The 18,082-nt window shown below is 38.4% G+C and overlaps 1 protein-coding gene and 1 long non-coding RNA gene across 4 annotated transcripts in view; both read right to left on the minus strand.

The window, feature by feature from the left end:
• Positions 1–18,082, minus strand: part of ahi1 (Abelson helper integration site 1) — a 38,016-nt gene that overhangs the window by 15,861 nt on the left and 4,073 nt on the right. For all 3 annotated transcript variants that reach the window (XR_015512683.1, XR_015512682.1, NM_001319989.1), the window contains 11 exon segments: positions 13,074–13,612; positions 11,349–11,461; positions 8,475–8,649; positions 8,179–8,371; positions 8,003–8,098; positions 6,532–6,717; positions 3,268–3,420; positions 3,050–3,182; positions 537–660; positions 217–446; positions 25–131 (listed from right to left, as the gene is read on the minus strand). Coding sequence is in view for 1 of the 3 variants with exons in the window: in NM_001319989.1 (NP_001306918.1) it covers positions 25–131; positions 217–446; positions 537–660; positions 3,050–3,182; positions 3,268–3,420; positions 6,532–6,717; positions 8,003–8,098; positions 8,179–8,371; positions 8,475–8,649; positions 11,349–11,461; positions 13,074–13,612 (2,049 nt within the window). In the remaining 2 variants the exon portion in view is untranslated.
• LOC147839918 (uncharacterized) lies at positions 15,275–16,405 on the minus strand. Its single transcript, XR_015513020.1, has 2 exons — positions 16,331–16,405; positions 15,275–15,910 (listed from the first exon to the last, which is right to left on the minus strand). It is a non-coding gene; the product is annotated as an uncharacterized LOC147839918 (long non-coding RNA).

Raw genomic sequence — 18,082 nt, forward strand, 5'->3', positions numbered from 1 at the left:
TGTGCAATAATTGAAAACTGTTACCCTCTCAATGCTCCACTGACTGGTTGCTCCACGGCGAGACCCAGGCATAACTTTCGTTCCCCACACAATGATGAGTCCGGAATTATCAGCGGAAAACATTCTGCTCCCTGTGTAAAGACCAACACATCACTATAGTCTCATATCACAGCTTTAACATCCATTCAGGTATTAAACCATCAATTTCCTCTGTACCTTCAGGGTCAAAACACAGAGTGTTGATGAAAGTCTTGTGTCCGTCAAACTCTTGCAAAAGTTGTCCATTCACATCTTGTACATCTACGTTCCAGACTCGCAGCACGCCATCGTAACCCCCCGTCGCCACCAGACTCTGGGCTTGAGGGTGGAACTTGGCACAGTACACGAATGAAGGGTGCGGAAGAGTTTTATGCGCAAGAGTCTGCAGACGTTCAACATTCCACACTCTGAAAGGGAAAAACATTGACATGTAATTATGAGGTACATATTATAATGAGGTGGTATTATGATCTTTTAAAATTGTCAAATGTTTTTACCTCACTGTTCCATCAGAGGATGCAGTTAACAGGCCTTTATCATCTCTGGACCAGCAGAGATCATAAACCACACTCAGATGGCCATTAAAAGATGACAGAACTTTCCCAGATGGAATCTCATATACTAAAAGTACAGACCAACACAACAAAAACATTAGGTGCATCACAAATTGCATACTTATGCAAAATTCTAAGCCATTTTGTAGTATAAATCAGTGTTTCTCAACTGGTGGGTCACACCCAAAAGTCGCGGGAACATTTTTAGTGGGTCGCAGAGTGTGTGGTCAAAAAAACAACAATTGTTGTGGGAACAACCGTACCGTTTGACATGTGAAATTTCATTTAATTATAGCAACAAATATATCGAAGCGCAAGTACGACCCCGAACATGTCAAGTATGGATTTACATATATGGACGACAAAAAAGTCTTAAAACCTCAGTGCGCCATATGTAGTGAGGAGCTCTCACAAGAGCACTTTTAGAAACTAAACATTTGTCGTTTTTACTGTGTAATATTTTCTGTAATTTAAATTTTTTATATTGTTAAATTACAATAATAAAATAGTGTTTATTTGTTAATCTTGGTGATTTTCTCATCATTTATCTGTCATTACTTGTATATGTTAACAAATAAATACAAATTAATTATAATTCCCAAAATTATATTTTAGTTCCTAAAATTTTGTATTGAGATTTCATGACCATGTAAAAATGTGGGTCCCATGGCCAAACCAGTTGAGAACCACTGGTATAAATAGTGCACTAAAAGAATAAGTGCACTTTAAATACCTGGATAAAAGACTTATTCAGCCGTTAAACAGAAGTGTGAAATGTTGAATACTTCAAGCTCTCAACGGTCACATTGCAGAAGGGGAGGAGCTATTAGGCACTAAGGATTTCATTATTTATTTTGGATTGTGCAAGCAAAATTCTCCTATGTAAGTGATTACATTCCCAATGGTGAATGCTGTTATACTCATGACTGGTACAATTTGGTAGTTTGAGCATTTGTTTCACTATTTGGCAGCTGTTAAACGTTGTCTGGGAAATGGTTTGTATTTCTGTCTAGTAAAAAACATTAGTGTCTATTTAGGACGACACTAAACCCATTTCTACACTACATGGTTGAGTGTATAAGTACATAGTGTGCCATTTGAAGTGCAACTATTGTAAATATGGTATGTTCAGAGCAATTGTTAACTGTAATGATAAGTTGACACCGGTCCAACTGCTCGTTAACGCAAATTTCTAATCAGCCAATCACATGGCAGCAACTCAATGCATTTAGGCATGTAGACATGATCAAGCTGATCGGCTGCAGTTCAAACTGAGCATTAGAATGGGGAGGAAAGGTGATTTAAGTGACTTTGAACGTGGCATGGTTGTTGGTGCCAGATGGGCTGGTCTGAAACTAATGATGGAGAAATGAAGCTTTCTGAACCAGTGAAGCGCTCGACTCAAATGTATCGGAAAAAGGTTTGTTACACGAAGCTTTCTAAATCAGAGCTGGATGAGGACCTCTGCTGGTTAAAGTGTAGGAAAGCACTGTTTTGTAATAATGTCAAATGTTCACAACTGACCAACTCATTCATGTAGTAATACAATAACAGTAATATAAACAAATTACTCAATTACTGTAGTTTTTTACACATAAGGTATTTTACATTACACCACCGATGACTGTAGTAAAATCCGAGGTATTCAAAAGCATTTACACTTCTCATATTTCAACTAGTCCCATTCCAAGCGGGGATCAAACCAGCGGTTCCTGCATGGTAGGCGAATGCTCTAAGGAGGAAGCTAGATGAGGGATGCATTTAGGCTGCACTCGCCAGCTGGTCTCTATTAAATACTTACACTATACTACGATATGCAGGGGTTTTCTTTAAAGATCATTGTAAAAAAATACGCTAATACACTTTAGTGTGGTTCAAAACCTTTTTTACTATAAATTGCTATTGTATTATAGTTTAATTGCTGGTGTGTGGGACCGGTGCAGTGCTTTGAAACTGTAGAAATGTATGTAATCGATGCCCAATCTCTCGCTATACACTTTACTAACACATTAGGGTGTTTAAACCTTTGAATCCAAATTCGAAGCAGTCACGTGGGTATAGGCGAAAATGAAGCTCACATCAGACGTCACTGATCTTCACTGCGAGATGCATCGTTTTTTTGATACATGCTTCAAAGCCTCGGCGCACAACGTCACATCACTATAAGAAACTGCTCATCTACCGGGATTTTAACACACAACCATCGCTAGGGATTACAGAAAATGGTCCAAAAAAGAGAAAATATCCAGTGAGCGGCAGTTCTGTGGGTGTAAATGCTTTGTTGATGCCAGAGGAGAATGGCCAGACCGATCTGATAGAAAGGCATCAGTAACTCAGATAATCACTCGTTACAACTGATGTCTGCAGAAGAGCATCTCTGAAATTTTTGGGGGAACTATCCCTTTAACAAAAATGCAAGACAGAGAAAAGACAACATGTAGTCACATTATACTCACTTATGATAGGAAAAGCATCTCTATCTGCACACGCAGCTGCTAGCGCACGTCCATCATGTGAGAAACAGAGAGTAAAGCAGCCCATCTGACCTCCACGGAAAGAGTGCATTGGCTTATTTGGGATCCGGCACACCTTAAACAAACAATGTCAAAAATAATTAGGCTAATTAAAAAGATAACTGACCCCAACTTACACTGATAAAGCAAATAACTAAAACCTGTCCGGGCATTCGGCTCCACTTCATGGTTTCTGCTTTGCTCTCCAGTATCTGAGTGCTGGTTTTATTGTTCATCTCAGAATTGAGCTCACTGTAGGAGGTGCTGCCGCGCTCCTGCTGCAGAGCCATCATGGAGCGGATACCGGGGTCAACCTTTGAAACAAACCAGATCAGATTCAACTTCACTGAGCAACTATTTTTAAATAGTTGCTCAGTTAGTCCTTTCTTTGCTAATGTTCTACTAATCTATACTACAGTTTTTTTTGTTGTTGTTTTGTTTTTTTGCATATTTACTTTGTAGATCCTGTAAGATCTACTAGATCATCATCTACATCAAACAGCCATACGCTTATGGCGTATCCTGGCCTAAAATGCGACAAAAAGTCCTACATGGTGGTAGTACTTTGATTAAGATGTTTACGTCTGTCAATAATGCGACTGAAATAGAGGAATACTGCACATGACTTAATTCGATTTGTGTTTACTACAATTATGACTTCAGTCGGATTAAGGTAATCAAAAATCTCTGTTTACATAGTAGACTCTTAATCAGAGTATTGCCTTTATCGTATTTAAAAGTATTGGTGTCCATGTAAACATACTCAATGTGTTGTCAGACATCCCAAGTTGGAAAAAGTCATTTCCCGGGGGTACAGAGCTAAATTGTTGGAGGTAGCGGGATGTTGGTTGTTTGGGGGTGGGGGGATTGGGTTGGTTGAGTGAGCAAAGTATCTGAGTAGGTTTGTGTGTATGTGGGGGGGGGGGGGGGGGGAGTAGGGGGGCATGTGCCTGCGAGATGTACCCAAAGAGCGGTGGGAGTTGCGCGCGCGACGTACCCGAAGAGCGGTGGGAGTTGCAACGCGACATACCTGAAGAGCGGTGAGAGTTGCGTGCGACCTACTTGAAGAGCGGTGAGGGGTGAGTTGCGCATGACGTACCTGAAGAGCTACCGTTAGGTGGGATGCAGTGGAGTGAGGGGTGTGCAACGTATTTAAGGACCGGGCAGGAGACGCGCGATTTCCGGGAGATTATCATTTATTTGCGGGAGTGTCTATGCATTTGAGGGATACTCCCGCAACTTCCGGGAGACTTGGGATGTCTGTGTTGTCCCTTTTCATCTCTCTACTTTTGGATTATCATCTTTTTCAGCTACCATTCACTAGAACCCGCTTCTTAGAATATTTCCAGAGTATATGTGCACATCTATTGATATTTTTAAACGTAAACTGAAATCTTATGTATGTACACTATGTACACATGCTTTAATAGCCCCTTTCACACATACAGACTTTTCCGGAAAGGTTGTATGTGTGAACAGGTCCTTTTTGAAAATACCGGTAAATTCATTCTGGCTATTTTCCGGAAAGAGAAGTTGTAACATTACCGGCAATTTGCCGGAATGCTGCGCTGTGTGAATGCAGAAGGAAGATTCCCGTAATAAGCGCGTGCACGTCTAGAATGTGCTGACGTGAGACGTCTGCTTTAGCCAATCACAACAGTCAGACGCATTTACGTCCGCGCAGTTTGTGAGGATAAAAGCCTTTGAATATTTTTCCAGATACATTTAGCTGCTAGAAGTTAGTCAGATCACGTTTATATGTTCTTCTTAATGCCAACTGTGTAAATAATCATCGATGAGATGCTCATGATAAGCCGTTGTTTGTTTACCTTCAAGCTTTGCGTGCGCCTATGAGCGCCTGCACACGCACATATTATGAACATCTCGACATGCGTAAGTGATCCTGCGAAAGTTGTTCACAATATTGATCATCCACAGAGTTTGTAATTTAGTCAAATGTTTACAAATACAAGCGCAGCCGTTTAAAGCTCATTTGTGGTGAATGATGTCAGAATTTAACGGTATTTTGGAATGGATGTGTGAATGCTCTTTTCCGGAAAATTTCCGTAACGTCCTCGCCTGTGTGAACAGCGCTTTTTTCAATATACCGGTAAAGTCTTTCCGGAAATTTTCCAGATATTTACCGGTATCACTGTGTGAAAGGGGCTAATGACTATTTTTATTGTTCTTTGTGTTTCTGATTGTGAAGATTTACTTTATAGATTGTGTATAAATATTGATATATAGTATAAGCTTTTATGTTCAGCTATAATTATGACCACCTGCCAAGGGACTGCGCAAAACTAGCCTTTGGCTAAAAATAGTACAATACATGAAATGGAAACCTTTACATTAATATTGTACATTTTCCCTTTTCAACCCAATTAAAAATAACAATTGTTCTGCCCTCACTCCCGCGTCTCTCTTCCCAAAGTTAGACGGACAGATAAACTCTTTCCAACACGTGAGATTGTGGGAGAATGCTGCTTTATTCCATGCCACATTGAGTATGTTGAAACAGAGTGAAACTATGTAAAAAGATGTATATAAAATGAGCTATAGTTATCTATGTACATAACAATTTCTGAGATAGAATATGAACACAAACAGATAATAAACTTACAGACAATGCTTCTACAGATGATCACAGGATGAGTGGATTGTAAGGGCCTACTCACACTATGCCATCCGTACCATGCCCAGGCCCGTTTCCCGGATCGTTTGAGAAGTGTGAGTGCGCTAAATCGGGCTCAGGCATGCAATTCTCTTGGGCTTTGGCACGGTACGCTTGTGTGTGAGTGCAAAATGTGCCAAAGCCGGAAACTGAAAGCGAGACGTGACTTTTAAGGGACTGTTTCATATGGATTTATTAATCATTCTTACTGTTCAAACACAAACTGTTTATTAAAGACGCAAACCTCTCAATGCACGACAGCTGCGCGCCTTCAGCAGACCTCCTCATTCCTGTAGCACGAGGGCTTTATGATTGTTTTTGAGCGCCAAAAGTGGCGGATCTGTTCGGCGAAATATCTGACTGCATGTCACTGCATATCAAACGACTGAAACGATATAACTAGAGAAATCTCCTCTGTGCTGCTGGGTGAGAGAGCGCTTCTCACTGAACAGCGCAGCAGCGATGACGTAAGTGTGCCGAGGCCCGTTTGTGGTGTGAGTGCGGGCCGTCAGGGGAGACGGGAGGGGGGACAAGCGTGCTTTGGCCCGGTTCGAGGCAACTGTACCTAGTGTGAGTACGGCCTTCGTGTCTTCTTGTAGGGTTTTCTTTTTAAATGAGGCAAATAACTGATTCTAACTGTCAGAATGTTTCTATGGCAACAACAATTTAAAAAAAGCTAAATGACTAGGCATTAACTTATAGATTCTGAATACTAATATTTAGTAGATGATCCAGCACAATGTATACCTACATGTTCTGGTGGTTTCAGGCCTTTCACGGTGACATAGAGAGTTGAGGTGTATTTGTTCCTTGGGTACTTTGACCACCATTGAAAGACTTCCACCGTTTGTGGTACTTTCTTTGCTCGTGGAGGAGGGCAGTAAAGCTGCAGACGCAGTTTGGTGTCAATGTTCAACACCCCATTGGTTCCTACAAGCTAGAAGAAACATTTGAAGAACACAATGACCATCTGAAAAAGGAAACAGTTAACCCAGTGTTTCCCAACCCTGTTCCTAGAGACACATCAACAGTACATTTACATTTAGTCATTTCCCTGCTGAAAAATCCAGCTTAAACCAGCCTAGGCTGGTTGGCTGGTTTTAGCTGGTCGACCAGGCTGGTTTTAGAGGGGTTTTGGCAACTTCCAGGCTGGTTTCCAGCCATTTCCAGCCTGGTCTTAGCTGGTCAGGCTACTAGATGACCAGCTAAAACCAGCTTGACCAGCCTAGCCAAGCTGGGAGTTCAGCCAAAACCAGCTATATCCAGCTTAAACCAGGCTGGTCAAGCTTGTTTTAGCTGGATTTGGCTGGTCATTTTCCAGCCTGACCAGCCAAGACCAGATGGAAAACAGCCTGGAAATGGCCAAAACCCCTCTAAAACCAGCCTGGTCAACCGGCTAAAACCAGCCAACCAGCCTAGGCTGGTTTAAGCTGGATTTTTCAGCAGGGTTAGCAGATGCTTTTATCCAAAGGGACTTACAAATAAGGACAAGGAAGCAATTTACACAACTATAAAAGCAACAATAAATAAGTGCTGTAGGAAAGTTTTAGGTATGCAAAGAAAGTGTAAGAAACAAAACAGTAGTAATTTTTTTTTATTTAGTTAGTGGAGGGATCAGAGAGGGAATTGCAGATTAGTAAGGAAAGTGGAGACTAAATAGTTGAGTTTTAAGTTGTTTTTTGAAGACAGCGAGTGACTCTGCCGTTCTGATGCAGTTAGGGAGTTCATTCCACCAACTGGGCAGATTGAATGCGAGAGTTTGGGAAAGTGATTTCTTCCCTCTTTGGGATGGAACCACGAGGCGACGTTCATTCACAGAACACAAGTTTCTGGCGGGCCTATAAATCTGCAGAAGTGAGAGCAGATAAGAAGGGGCGCAGCCAGAAATCGCTTTGTAAGCAAACATCACAGCTTTGAATTTGATGCGACTGGCAGCCAGTGCAAACGGATGAGTAGTGGAGTGACATGTGCTCTTTTAGGTTCATTAAAGACCACTCGTGCTGGTACATATTTTGGATGTCTTCCTTATCTGACCCATTAACTTCAGGTTTTGAAGTCTCTTCTTATGTTATGATGAGTTAATTCAGGTGTGTTTAAATAGGGAGAGGTTGAATTAACCTACATGAAATTAAAACAGCTATGGAGCTAATAATCAAATAAACAAGCATGAAATTATTAAATATTAAAAAAAAAATAACAGGAACTACAGTAAAGTCTGGTACCTTCAAAAAAGCCCAAGCAATCTTTCTGAAACCTCTTTCATGTCGATCAACTGAGACGTTTGTTCGAGCCTCCTCCATACTGATGAAATCCAGAATCTGTAACAGCATGTAAACTGTGATCCTTATTCAATTCTTTGCTTTGACAATGCAAATGTAATCCTAAACTTTTAACAAACCTCAAAAAGCAGCATTACACGTGGACTTTCGTCGTCATCTTGTAGAAAATATCCGAATCGCTCATTGAAGATGATCTGTTCCTCCCACTCTGGAACTGTTGTTTTGTGTTTCTTGAAGTCAAATGGTTGAGTTATAATGGGCAGAATGTGCTCGATGTTTTCTTGCTCATAGAAGGATGAAACATGACGATGACTGTAAGCAGAAGGAAACACGATACGGGTTTGAAACCTAAGATCCAAATGCCTTCTAGCAGGTTTTGGTTTTAGTGAAAAAACGAAGAAAGAAAAGTCCAAACCTGTCCTCCTTCTTGACATACTGTCCAGTGACCTCATCAACCACATGAACTTTGACCATGGGGTGAGACACCATCAGGTCGGTCTTCAGCTTGTCTGTTCTGTGGATGTAAACTCCCAGGACCAAACTGTCATCAAAGGCTGGTTTTTCTTCTGTCTGCTCCTCCTCAACAGGCACTACCAGAATCAACCATCGCATTCAAACCCACAAATCACATGTGCAAAAAAGTGCATAAAGGAAGCATATCGTCATCTTAGAATTATAAGGTTCTATCTGACATTTTTGTTAAAATTAAGTTATTGACATATTCTTATTAAATGACAACCTATTTATAATTTGGGATGTTTTTATAAGTTGTTTACATTTTAAGACTTTTTATAAAAAACAAAAAACAAATGTTACACACAGACTGTTTGCTTTGGAATGCAAAGACTTTGAAGCTCAATATCTCAAAATCATTCAGAACGCAGATAGAACCTTATAATTCCAAGATGACGATATACATACACTTATACAGTTATAGTCAGAATTATTAGCCCTCCAGAATTATTAGCTCCCTGTATATTTTTTCCAAAGTTCCTGTTTAACAGAAAGATTTTTCAACACATTTCTAAACATAATAGTTTTAATAACTCATTTCTAATAATCGATTTATCTTATCTTTGCATAATGACAGTAAATAATACTTTACTAGCTCTTTTTCAAGATACTAATGTTTAGCTTAAAATGCAATTTAAAGGCTTGACTAGGTTAATTAGCTATGGCGACATGAAAAAAATGGAATGATAGAAAAATATATTTTTTAAGTTTTTGCGTTCCCTCTGCGTTTATCCGTTTATCATACAGAGCTGCGTCTGTCAGTCTGCACATATACATGCATTCGCTGATTCAGAGGCTGCATATGAAGAGCAATGATCGACGCACAGCTTTAATGGACAGAAAGTGAATGCAGACCTTTTTTTATTAATTTCAGCGTGCTTTCAAGAGTAAAAATATGGGAGAAAATTGGGAAAATACTTAATGATAGGATAATAGTGGGACAGAATGGTAAAATACGGGAGAATCCTGGCAAAAATGGGAGGCTTGACATGTATAAAGCGAACAAGAAGTGTTTGTAGAACAAGTTTTTTGAGGGAACGCAAAACATCTTTGCAAGGGAACACAAAAACTTACAAAAATATACATTACGTCTCTTCCGGGTCTCGGTAATTAGGCAGTTTAGGGTAATTAGGCAAATTATTATATATTAATGGTTTGTTCAGTAGACAATTGAAATAATAATTGCTAATAATATTGACCATAAAACATTAAAACTGTTTTTATTCTAGCCAAAATAAAACAAGTAAAACTTTCTCTAGAAGAAAAAATATTATAGGAAATACTGTGAAACATTCCTTGCTCTGTTAAACATCATTTGGAAAATATTTGAAGAAGAAAAAACATTTGACAAGAGGGCTAATCATTTTGACTTCAACTGTACATTAGGTCTGCAATTAACAATTATTTTAATAACGAGTAATCTATCAATAATTTTTTCGATTAATCGGATCAAATAACAAGACAAGCATTCATTTCCAACCCTTAATTCAAAAAAGCTCATCCCTGAGCTGTTTTAATAATAGTAATATTAATATTTTATTATTATTATTATTACTATTATTATAACAGCTCAAAACTAGCTTTGTCCTGTTTTCAATCCAAATATCTAAATGTTTTTAAATTAAGATACATACTAGACACATGAAATAGCATAAGAAATCACTTCACCTCAAAATTAAGTGATTGTTAGCTTAAAACAAGCACAATTATTTGCCAACGGGTGAAAAAAAATATCTTAATAAGATATAATCTCAAACAGAAGTTTTCAGCATCACTTCATTTTCTCATGCCATTTTTCTTTTGTGGTCTTAATGTAAGACTTTTTTAGATATTTGAACTGGAAACGAGACAAAATTACTAAGAAAGAAAAGTATTTAATTTAAGAATACTGAAAACAAAACCAACTCAACCCCCGCTGTCTTTCTATGGCTCAGCGCCAGACAGAAACACCAGCACCAGCAACTTTAATAAAAGTAGGTTTCTGTAGTGATTCTTCCGCATCATCCCTGTCTTTGAGGCGCTGAACTCTGTATCAGTGCACGAGAGACGGAGAGAGGCCGTGTTCACTCCGCCCCGCGCTGAGCTAAAGTGTTCTTTTTTTAATTAAACATCTCCGTGTCGCGCGACACAATGAATCGATTATGAAATTTGTTGCCAGCGCTTTTAGTAATCGATTTTTACTCATTTCATTGATTCATTGTACTGTACATACTCTATTAATTTTTTATGTTGATGGTTGAATTTTATGTTAAGTTGATGGTTAGTAAACAAATTTACAGGAAAACTGGATCATGTGGCTACAACAAACAATTATTTGAAATATTGTGGAACTATATAACGTAGAATTAGGACTGGGCCGATAAACGATATTATATGGAATTGCGTTAAAATTTAAGTCCGTAACAATGATAAGCTCTGGACTTTTTTACTCTATATCGATCTAAGAGCCAATCACACTGCAGAAATGTGCAACAATGGGAATCTAAAAGTGTGTTGATATTAGAGATGTACTGAATATTCGGCCCCCAAAAGTTTATTTACCGAAAATGTTATGCCATTTAATGGACCCTCTAATTTTTGTGGCTTCTGTCATCTGGAATTTAAATCTGGAAGCATTAAAACTGATATCAGAATATATATCGTTATCATTCAATATGGAAAATAATTATCGAGATTGCATTTTTGCCATATCACCCCACCCGATGTAGAATGCAACAGTGAATCGGCACAGTAAAACTATCATGGTGATGATATAAATGTAGACAGCTGATTATACCTTCTTTTCGTTTCTTTTTCTTCTTCACTTTGGGTTTGACTGTATCCTCCTTGAACTCCTCTACATCATCCTGGATGACTTCTGTCTGGTTTTCTGCTGACACTTCAGCCTGACTGCAGAGAAAGAGACAAGCCAAATTAAGAGAAAAAAGAAAGAAAATCATGAAAACTAAAAACTGTGATCTCTTTATTTCATCCAATGCTTTAAGGCCACTTAAAATTCAAGTTTGTGAAAAGTAAAATGTGTGATATATTCAGCTCTTGTATCACTAAACAGAATTGCAAAAAGCAAAAATCGTGTGGCTCTCAAACTTAAAGGTGGAAAAAACACCTGTATTTTGTTAAAAAAAAAAAAAAAGTACAGTTCACCCCAAAAATTTTATTTAATCTCTACTTACTCACCTCCAAGTGGTTCCAAACCTTTATGTTCTTCAATTAAACACAAAAGAAGATATTTTGAAGAATGCTGGAAACCTGCAACCATTGACTTCATTAATAGGAAAAATAAATACTAATGGTTACAAGTTTCCCACTTTAACACACAAAAAATTGTGTGTTTAAGAGAAGAAAGAAACTCACAATGCTTTGAAAAAGGTAAAGGCTGAGTAAATGATGACTGAATCTTTTTTTGAGGGAATTTTTGGGTGCACTATCCCTTTAATATTTAAATGACAAAAAATATTAAATTTAGACAGCTCAATTTATTTTTAATGACATGTTTCTTTTTTCACTAAAAGACGATAGGCTCAGTGTTGGCAGATGTAGCTGACTGATTCCAGCCCAAAAAATGTTCGAAACCAGCCGAAATGCAAAAAAACCTGCCCAATCATCTGAAAAACACGAAAACCGCCCAATCTGGCAACACTGGATTGGCTACTTAAATAAGATGCATATATTAGTTGTCACACTACATTACTAATCTCTAAATTGTATTTAATTGCTTAGTTTTATGACTAAAGCTGTATTTTTAAAATACCAACTGCAATGCAAAGCTGTGATAAGTATGAGATGAACAAATAAGCATTCCTCAAAAGACTGATGTATTTGATACTCTCACTTTTAGCATGATTTTTCAAATTATTACAGTCAGACTGTATTTTAAGGTACAGTTCTTGCTAATAACAAACCAATAATTACAACCGATAGTTCAATAAACTACTGATAAGCTGCTTGTTAATAGTAATTAAGATAGTAGTTGGGTTTAAGTATTAGGTAAAATTAGCGATCATACAGAATATGTACTTTTTAAGTACCGATAAACAGCTAATATCTTATTACAAGGCAGGTATTTCACCACTAGTAAATAACTGGAGGGCGGCACCGTGGCTCAGTGGTTAGCACTGTCACCTCACGGCAGGAAGGTCGCTGGTTTGAGTCCCGGCTGGCATTTCTGTGTGTAGTTTGCATTTTCTACCCGTGAATTGAATAAACTAAATTGGCCAGAGTGTATGGGTGTTTCCCAGTACGGGGTTGGAAGAGCATCCACTGCGTAAAACATATGCTGGAATAGTTGCTGGTTCATTCCGCTGTGGCGACCCCTGATAAATAAAGGGCTATGCCGAAGGAAAATGAATAATTAACTGGAATTGGTACTTAAATTAAAGTGTTACCTTTATTACATAAGGATAATCACGTAATGTAAACAACATTATTTACTTCAGCCCTGCAAATGTTCAATCTTAAATAATAAGAACAACATATTACTTTTTTTAAATAATTGTATTACCTTCTTTCAGCATCATGTTTGCTTGATTTCGCCTTCTTCTTTTTCTTCTCCAGCTCATTGTTTAGCAGCTGCTTCTCCTCAAGCTTCTCTGCGGCTTTCTTTCGTGTCGATTTCTTTCCCGCCGTCTCTTCTTCCTGTGAGATCTGATGTTGGTACGCTCGTAAATAATCATCTTCTGTCTCCGTCTGCTCTTTCTGTTGACTCGAGTCATTAGCAGCTTTGTTTTTCCCTTTTTTTATCCTCCTAATAGGTTTTCCATCAGTTTCTGCATCAGTCCTTCTGTCATTGTTATCTGCATCTTGAACACTGGGTGGTGGTTGTGGGAGCTTCCTCTTGCTTTTCCTCTTCCCGCTGGTCAATGTGGACTCCTCCTCACTCACAGCATTGTTTATGTTAGTCTTTTCTGATACTTCCCTCTCCCTGCGCCTGTTTTTGGTGTATCTAGGGCTGCCCTGAGCCGGATCGTATGTGTTATGTAGGATGGCTTCATCATCTTCAGTGTCTTTACTCAAATCTAGGTTCTTCTTTAAGGTCTGAAGCTGAAAGAAAACGCGATTAGGTTAATATTTACAGTGATTATTTTTCAATGAGCAACATTTTTCTAGTTCAAATAAAGATTACATGAGCAATTCCAGCATTGTGGATGTGACATTTGCAGGAAAAACTTGAAACTAAATTTGCTGAGGATGTATATGTATGAAGGTAAATCCGTTGCGAAACTCGAGAGCTTGCAAATGTAAATGTGAGCACTTGTGATAATAATATTTGTATGTGTAGGTTGAAATGTACACTTACAGCTCTGATGTGAACAGCTGAAATCCTCGATTTGCACACACACACAACAACCCACACACTTGTGTTTTAAATTCGAAGTTGCAGATTAATAGTTGTGTATTTGTAAAATGTCATTCACAAATACAAAGTGACAGACACACGTGTGCAAGGCAAATTTGATTGCATCTTTGCTCTACAACCACAGGTCGGCACTCACAACCTCTCAGATTCGTCAGTACAACTACAAATCTCCCGCGCTCTGACTTTTGCAACACATCTCCCGCGATCTCTGTAGCAGAACTCATCTGTGCACTCGCAGATGCAGAGGCGTGAGCAGCGCGGGGCGGGGGAGGGGCGGGGCAGGTGTAAAGCTGTTTGATTGGCTGAAGCCTGACCAATGAACAATGCCAGCAGCCAACAGGACTGAGGTGCAAAATAATCATTTCCCACGATTATTTTATTAGTTAGGGTTTATTTAAACTCTTTTCTGAAGAGATTCTTGTTAAAAATCATAAATTCTACTGTAATGTACATACCAGTAAAAGAGCAGCAAAGCCAGTTTATTGGCTACAGCCAGCCAATGAGATGGGGCGTTTCTGTTTGTCAGCACACAGGGCAGCTCACGTTGTTGGAGGCCTCGAGCAATCAGAGGGTAAGTTATGATTTTTTAATAATTATCTATATGTTCAATACTGTTAGCTAAGCTAAGGACTGTGCTGGGTGCTTCTCTTCTTTGTTTCTTATATAAGAAAACAGTTATGAGTTATGTAGGAGTTGCTTTCTATCATGTTATATGGTTCTAAAGATACGATTCAACCCACATGAAATAAGTTGTAATAGCATTTATAGTAAACAATATTACGTTTTTGAACCATACTAACTATAGTAAACTGTATTATACTGTATATATTGCAGTATCTACAACTTTGTTAATGAATGCAACAGCACACTGTAGTATTAACTAGCATGAACTTTAATGAATTGAAGTATATTTACACACACACGCACACATTAATAGCAATTAAAAATAACACTAGGCGTTTCAGTTTCTTACAGATCATACTGGTTTTTGTTATTATAACCTGCATCATATCTATCTATCCATCTATCTATTTACATGTTTGTGTACAGTGTGTCCTTTATATCACTTTTTTAATTATGAAAGTTACTACCTTTATTTCTCAGTTTCCTGTAAGGATGGAGTGACAGGAGAGATCAGGATGTTTCAAGTCGATGAGGAACTCAGAGAAGCTGCATAGCTTGAAAAGGATGTTATTTATGCTAAAGATGACATGATGATCCAGCTCATCTACAAACACTTCAAAATAATTCAGATCATTCAAGAGGAAGCCGACTTTATTTTCTCTTTTTTCTTGCCAAGATGACTACAGATTTGAACAAAACACACACTCACCCACAAACACAACTTTTATTTTGATAATTGTTTAATGTAGTATTTTTACACTTTACTGTAAGGCAGGGGTGTCAAACTCAGTTCCTGAAGGGCCGTAACCCTGCACGTTTTTAGTTGCAACCCTGCTTCAAAACACTTAAGTGAAAGTTTCAAACAAACCTGAAGGACTCAATTAGTTTGATCAGGTGTGTTTAATTAGGGTTAGAACTAAACTTTGCAAAGCTGCAGCCCTCCAGGAACTGAGTTTGACACCTGTTCTGTAAGGGAATGTAATTTGTCAAATAAAATTTACAGTCCAAATAAGTGCAGTGCAAATGTCTAGTTACTTGTATTGAAATATTTCAGGGTTTTTCCTTGTTCATAATGAGATGGAGGTGGTAAATCCAACTTCATTAGTACCCATCAAATGTTATCTCCTCTTTAATACTTTGCTCAAGCCTTTACTAATGGTCAGAAAGCAAGCCATTGTGTAAAGCTGGTTGATGCTCGCTGTAATAGAGAGAGATGATGACTGTTCAGCTTATGTTGCTTAACCCTGCAGATGAGATGCTCAAAGTGGACCCTCTGCCGAGCGATGGACACTGTCTCCCTCACCTAGTTGCTCTTCCTTTGAACACACATATCATGTTGAAGGATGCAAGTAGTGGACCTAAATCAGATGTAATGCATGTAGATGTATAAATTAGAAAGAAATGAAACTGCTTTAAAATGTATTAGGTTTTACATATATACTTCAATTCATTAAAGTTCATGCTAGTTAATACTACAGTGTGCTGTCGCATTCATTAACAAAGTTGTAGATACTGCAATATATACAGTATAATACAGTTTACTATAGTTAGTATGGTTCAAAAACGTAATATTGTTTACTATAAATGCTATTACAACTTCTTATTTCATGTGGGTTGAATCGTATCTTTAGAACCATATAACATGATAGAAAGCAACTCCTACATAACTCATAACTGTTTTCTTATATAAGAAACAAAGAAGAGAAGCACCCAGCACAGTCCTTAGCTTAGCTAACAGTATTGAACATATAGATAATTATTAAAAAATCATAACTTACCCTCTGATTGCTCGAGGCCTCCAACAACGTGAGCTGCCCTGTGTGCTGACAAACAGAAACGCCCCATCTCATATTCTCATTGGCTGGCTGTAGCCAATAAACTGGCTTTGCTGCTCTTTTACTGGTATGTACATTACAGTAGAATTTATGATTTTTAACAAGAATCTCTTCAGAAAAGAGTTTAAATAAACCCTAACTAATGAAATAATCGTGGGAAATGATTATTTTGCACCTCAGTCCTGTTGGCTGCTGGCATTGTTCATTGGTCAGGCTTCAGCCAATCAAACAGCTTTACACCTGCCCCGCCCCTCCCCCGCCCCGCGCTGCTCACGCCTCTGCATCTGCGAGTGCACAGATGAGTTCTGCTACAGAGATCGCGGGAGATGTGTTGCAAAAGTCAGAGCGCGGGAGATTTGTAGTTGTACTGACGAATCTGAGAGGTTGTGAGTGCCGACCTGTGGTTGTAGAGCAAAGATGCAATCAAATTTGCCGTGCACACATGTGTCTGTCACTTTGTATTTGTGAATGACATTTTACAAATACACAACTATTAATCTGCAACTTCCAATTTAAAACACAAGTGTGTGGGTTGTTGTGTGTGTGTGCAAATCGAGGATTTCAGCTGTTCACATCAGAGCTGTAAGTGTACATTTCAACCTACACATACAAATATTATTATCACAAGTGCTCACATTTACATTTGCAAGCTCTCGAGTTTCGCAACGGATTTACCTTCATATATATGTTTCATTCTGAAACATAAAAAATAAAAAAAAATGAGTATATTATAAAACTGAGATGTCTTTAAAAAAATCTGTTAATGTTTTATATTTTATATTTATAGCCGGCAGCTAGCTCTCTGCAACTCCCACATGGTCGCCCACTGAAGCTAAGCAGGGCTGCTCCTGGTCAGTACCTGGATGGGAGACTACATGGTAAAGCTAGGTTGCTGCTGGAAGTAGTGTTAATGAAGCCAGCAGGGGGCGCTCAACCTGCGGTCTGTGTGGGTCCAAACGCCCCAGTATAGTGAAGGGGACTCTACACTGCTCAGTGAGCAGATGAGATGTTAAACCAAGGTCCTGACTCTCTGTAGTTAAAAATCCTAGGATGTTCATCGAAAAAAAGAGTAACCCCGACATCCTGGCCAAATTTGGCCACTGGCCTCTGTCCATCACGGCCTCCTAACCATAACCATAATTGGCTTCATCACTCTGTCTCCTCTCCATCAATCAGCTGGTGTGCGGTGTGCAATATGGCTGCCGTTGCGTCATTTAGGTGGACACTGCCAACTAGTGGTGGATGAGGAGATTCCCCCATTATGTAAAGCGCTTTAAGTGCCTAGAAAAGCGCTATATATATGTAAAGAATTATTATTTTTATTAAGTGGTAAAAAAATACTGATTATGGATGTGAATCAAAAAGTATGCGAGTTTACAGTTTACAAAATAATCTGTAGAAATTCTGTAAATTAAACTGCACAACCAAAAATAAATAATACTTATTAAAGAGATAAGAGTCGCCTCTTTGTGGAACAAAAAATATAGATGTACATTTAATTCACAGAATTTCTACATATTATTATAACTACAAACTTGTGTACTTTTTGATTCACATTCATAATGAATGTTTATTCACGTGTGTGTGTAATAAGAATGTTTTGTTTGTTTTTTGCATTTATGTAGAATAAGTTTAGGTCTAACAACTTTATTAATCCCACCAGGGGCAATTAAATTAGGGCAGTAGCATCATAAT

This window comes from Danio rerio, chromosome 17 (assembly GCF_052040795.2).
Source record: "Danio rerio strain M-AB ecotype USA chromosome 17, GRCz13ab, whole genome shotgun sequence".
NCBI lineage: Eukaryota > Metazoa > Chordata > Actinopteri > Cypriniformes > Danionidae > Danio > Danio rerio.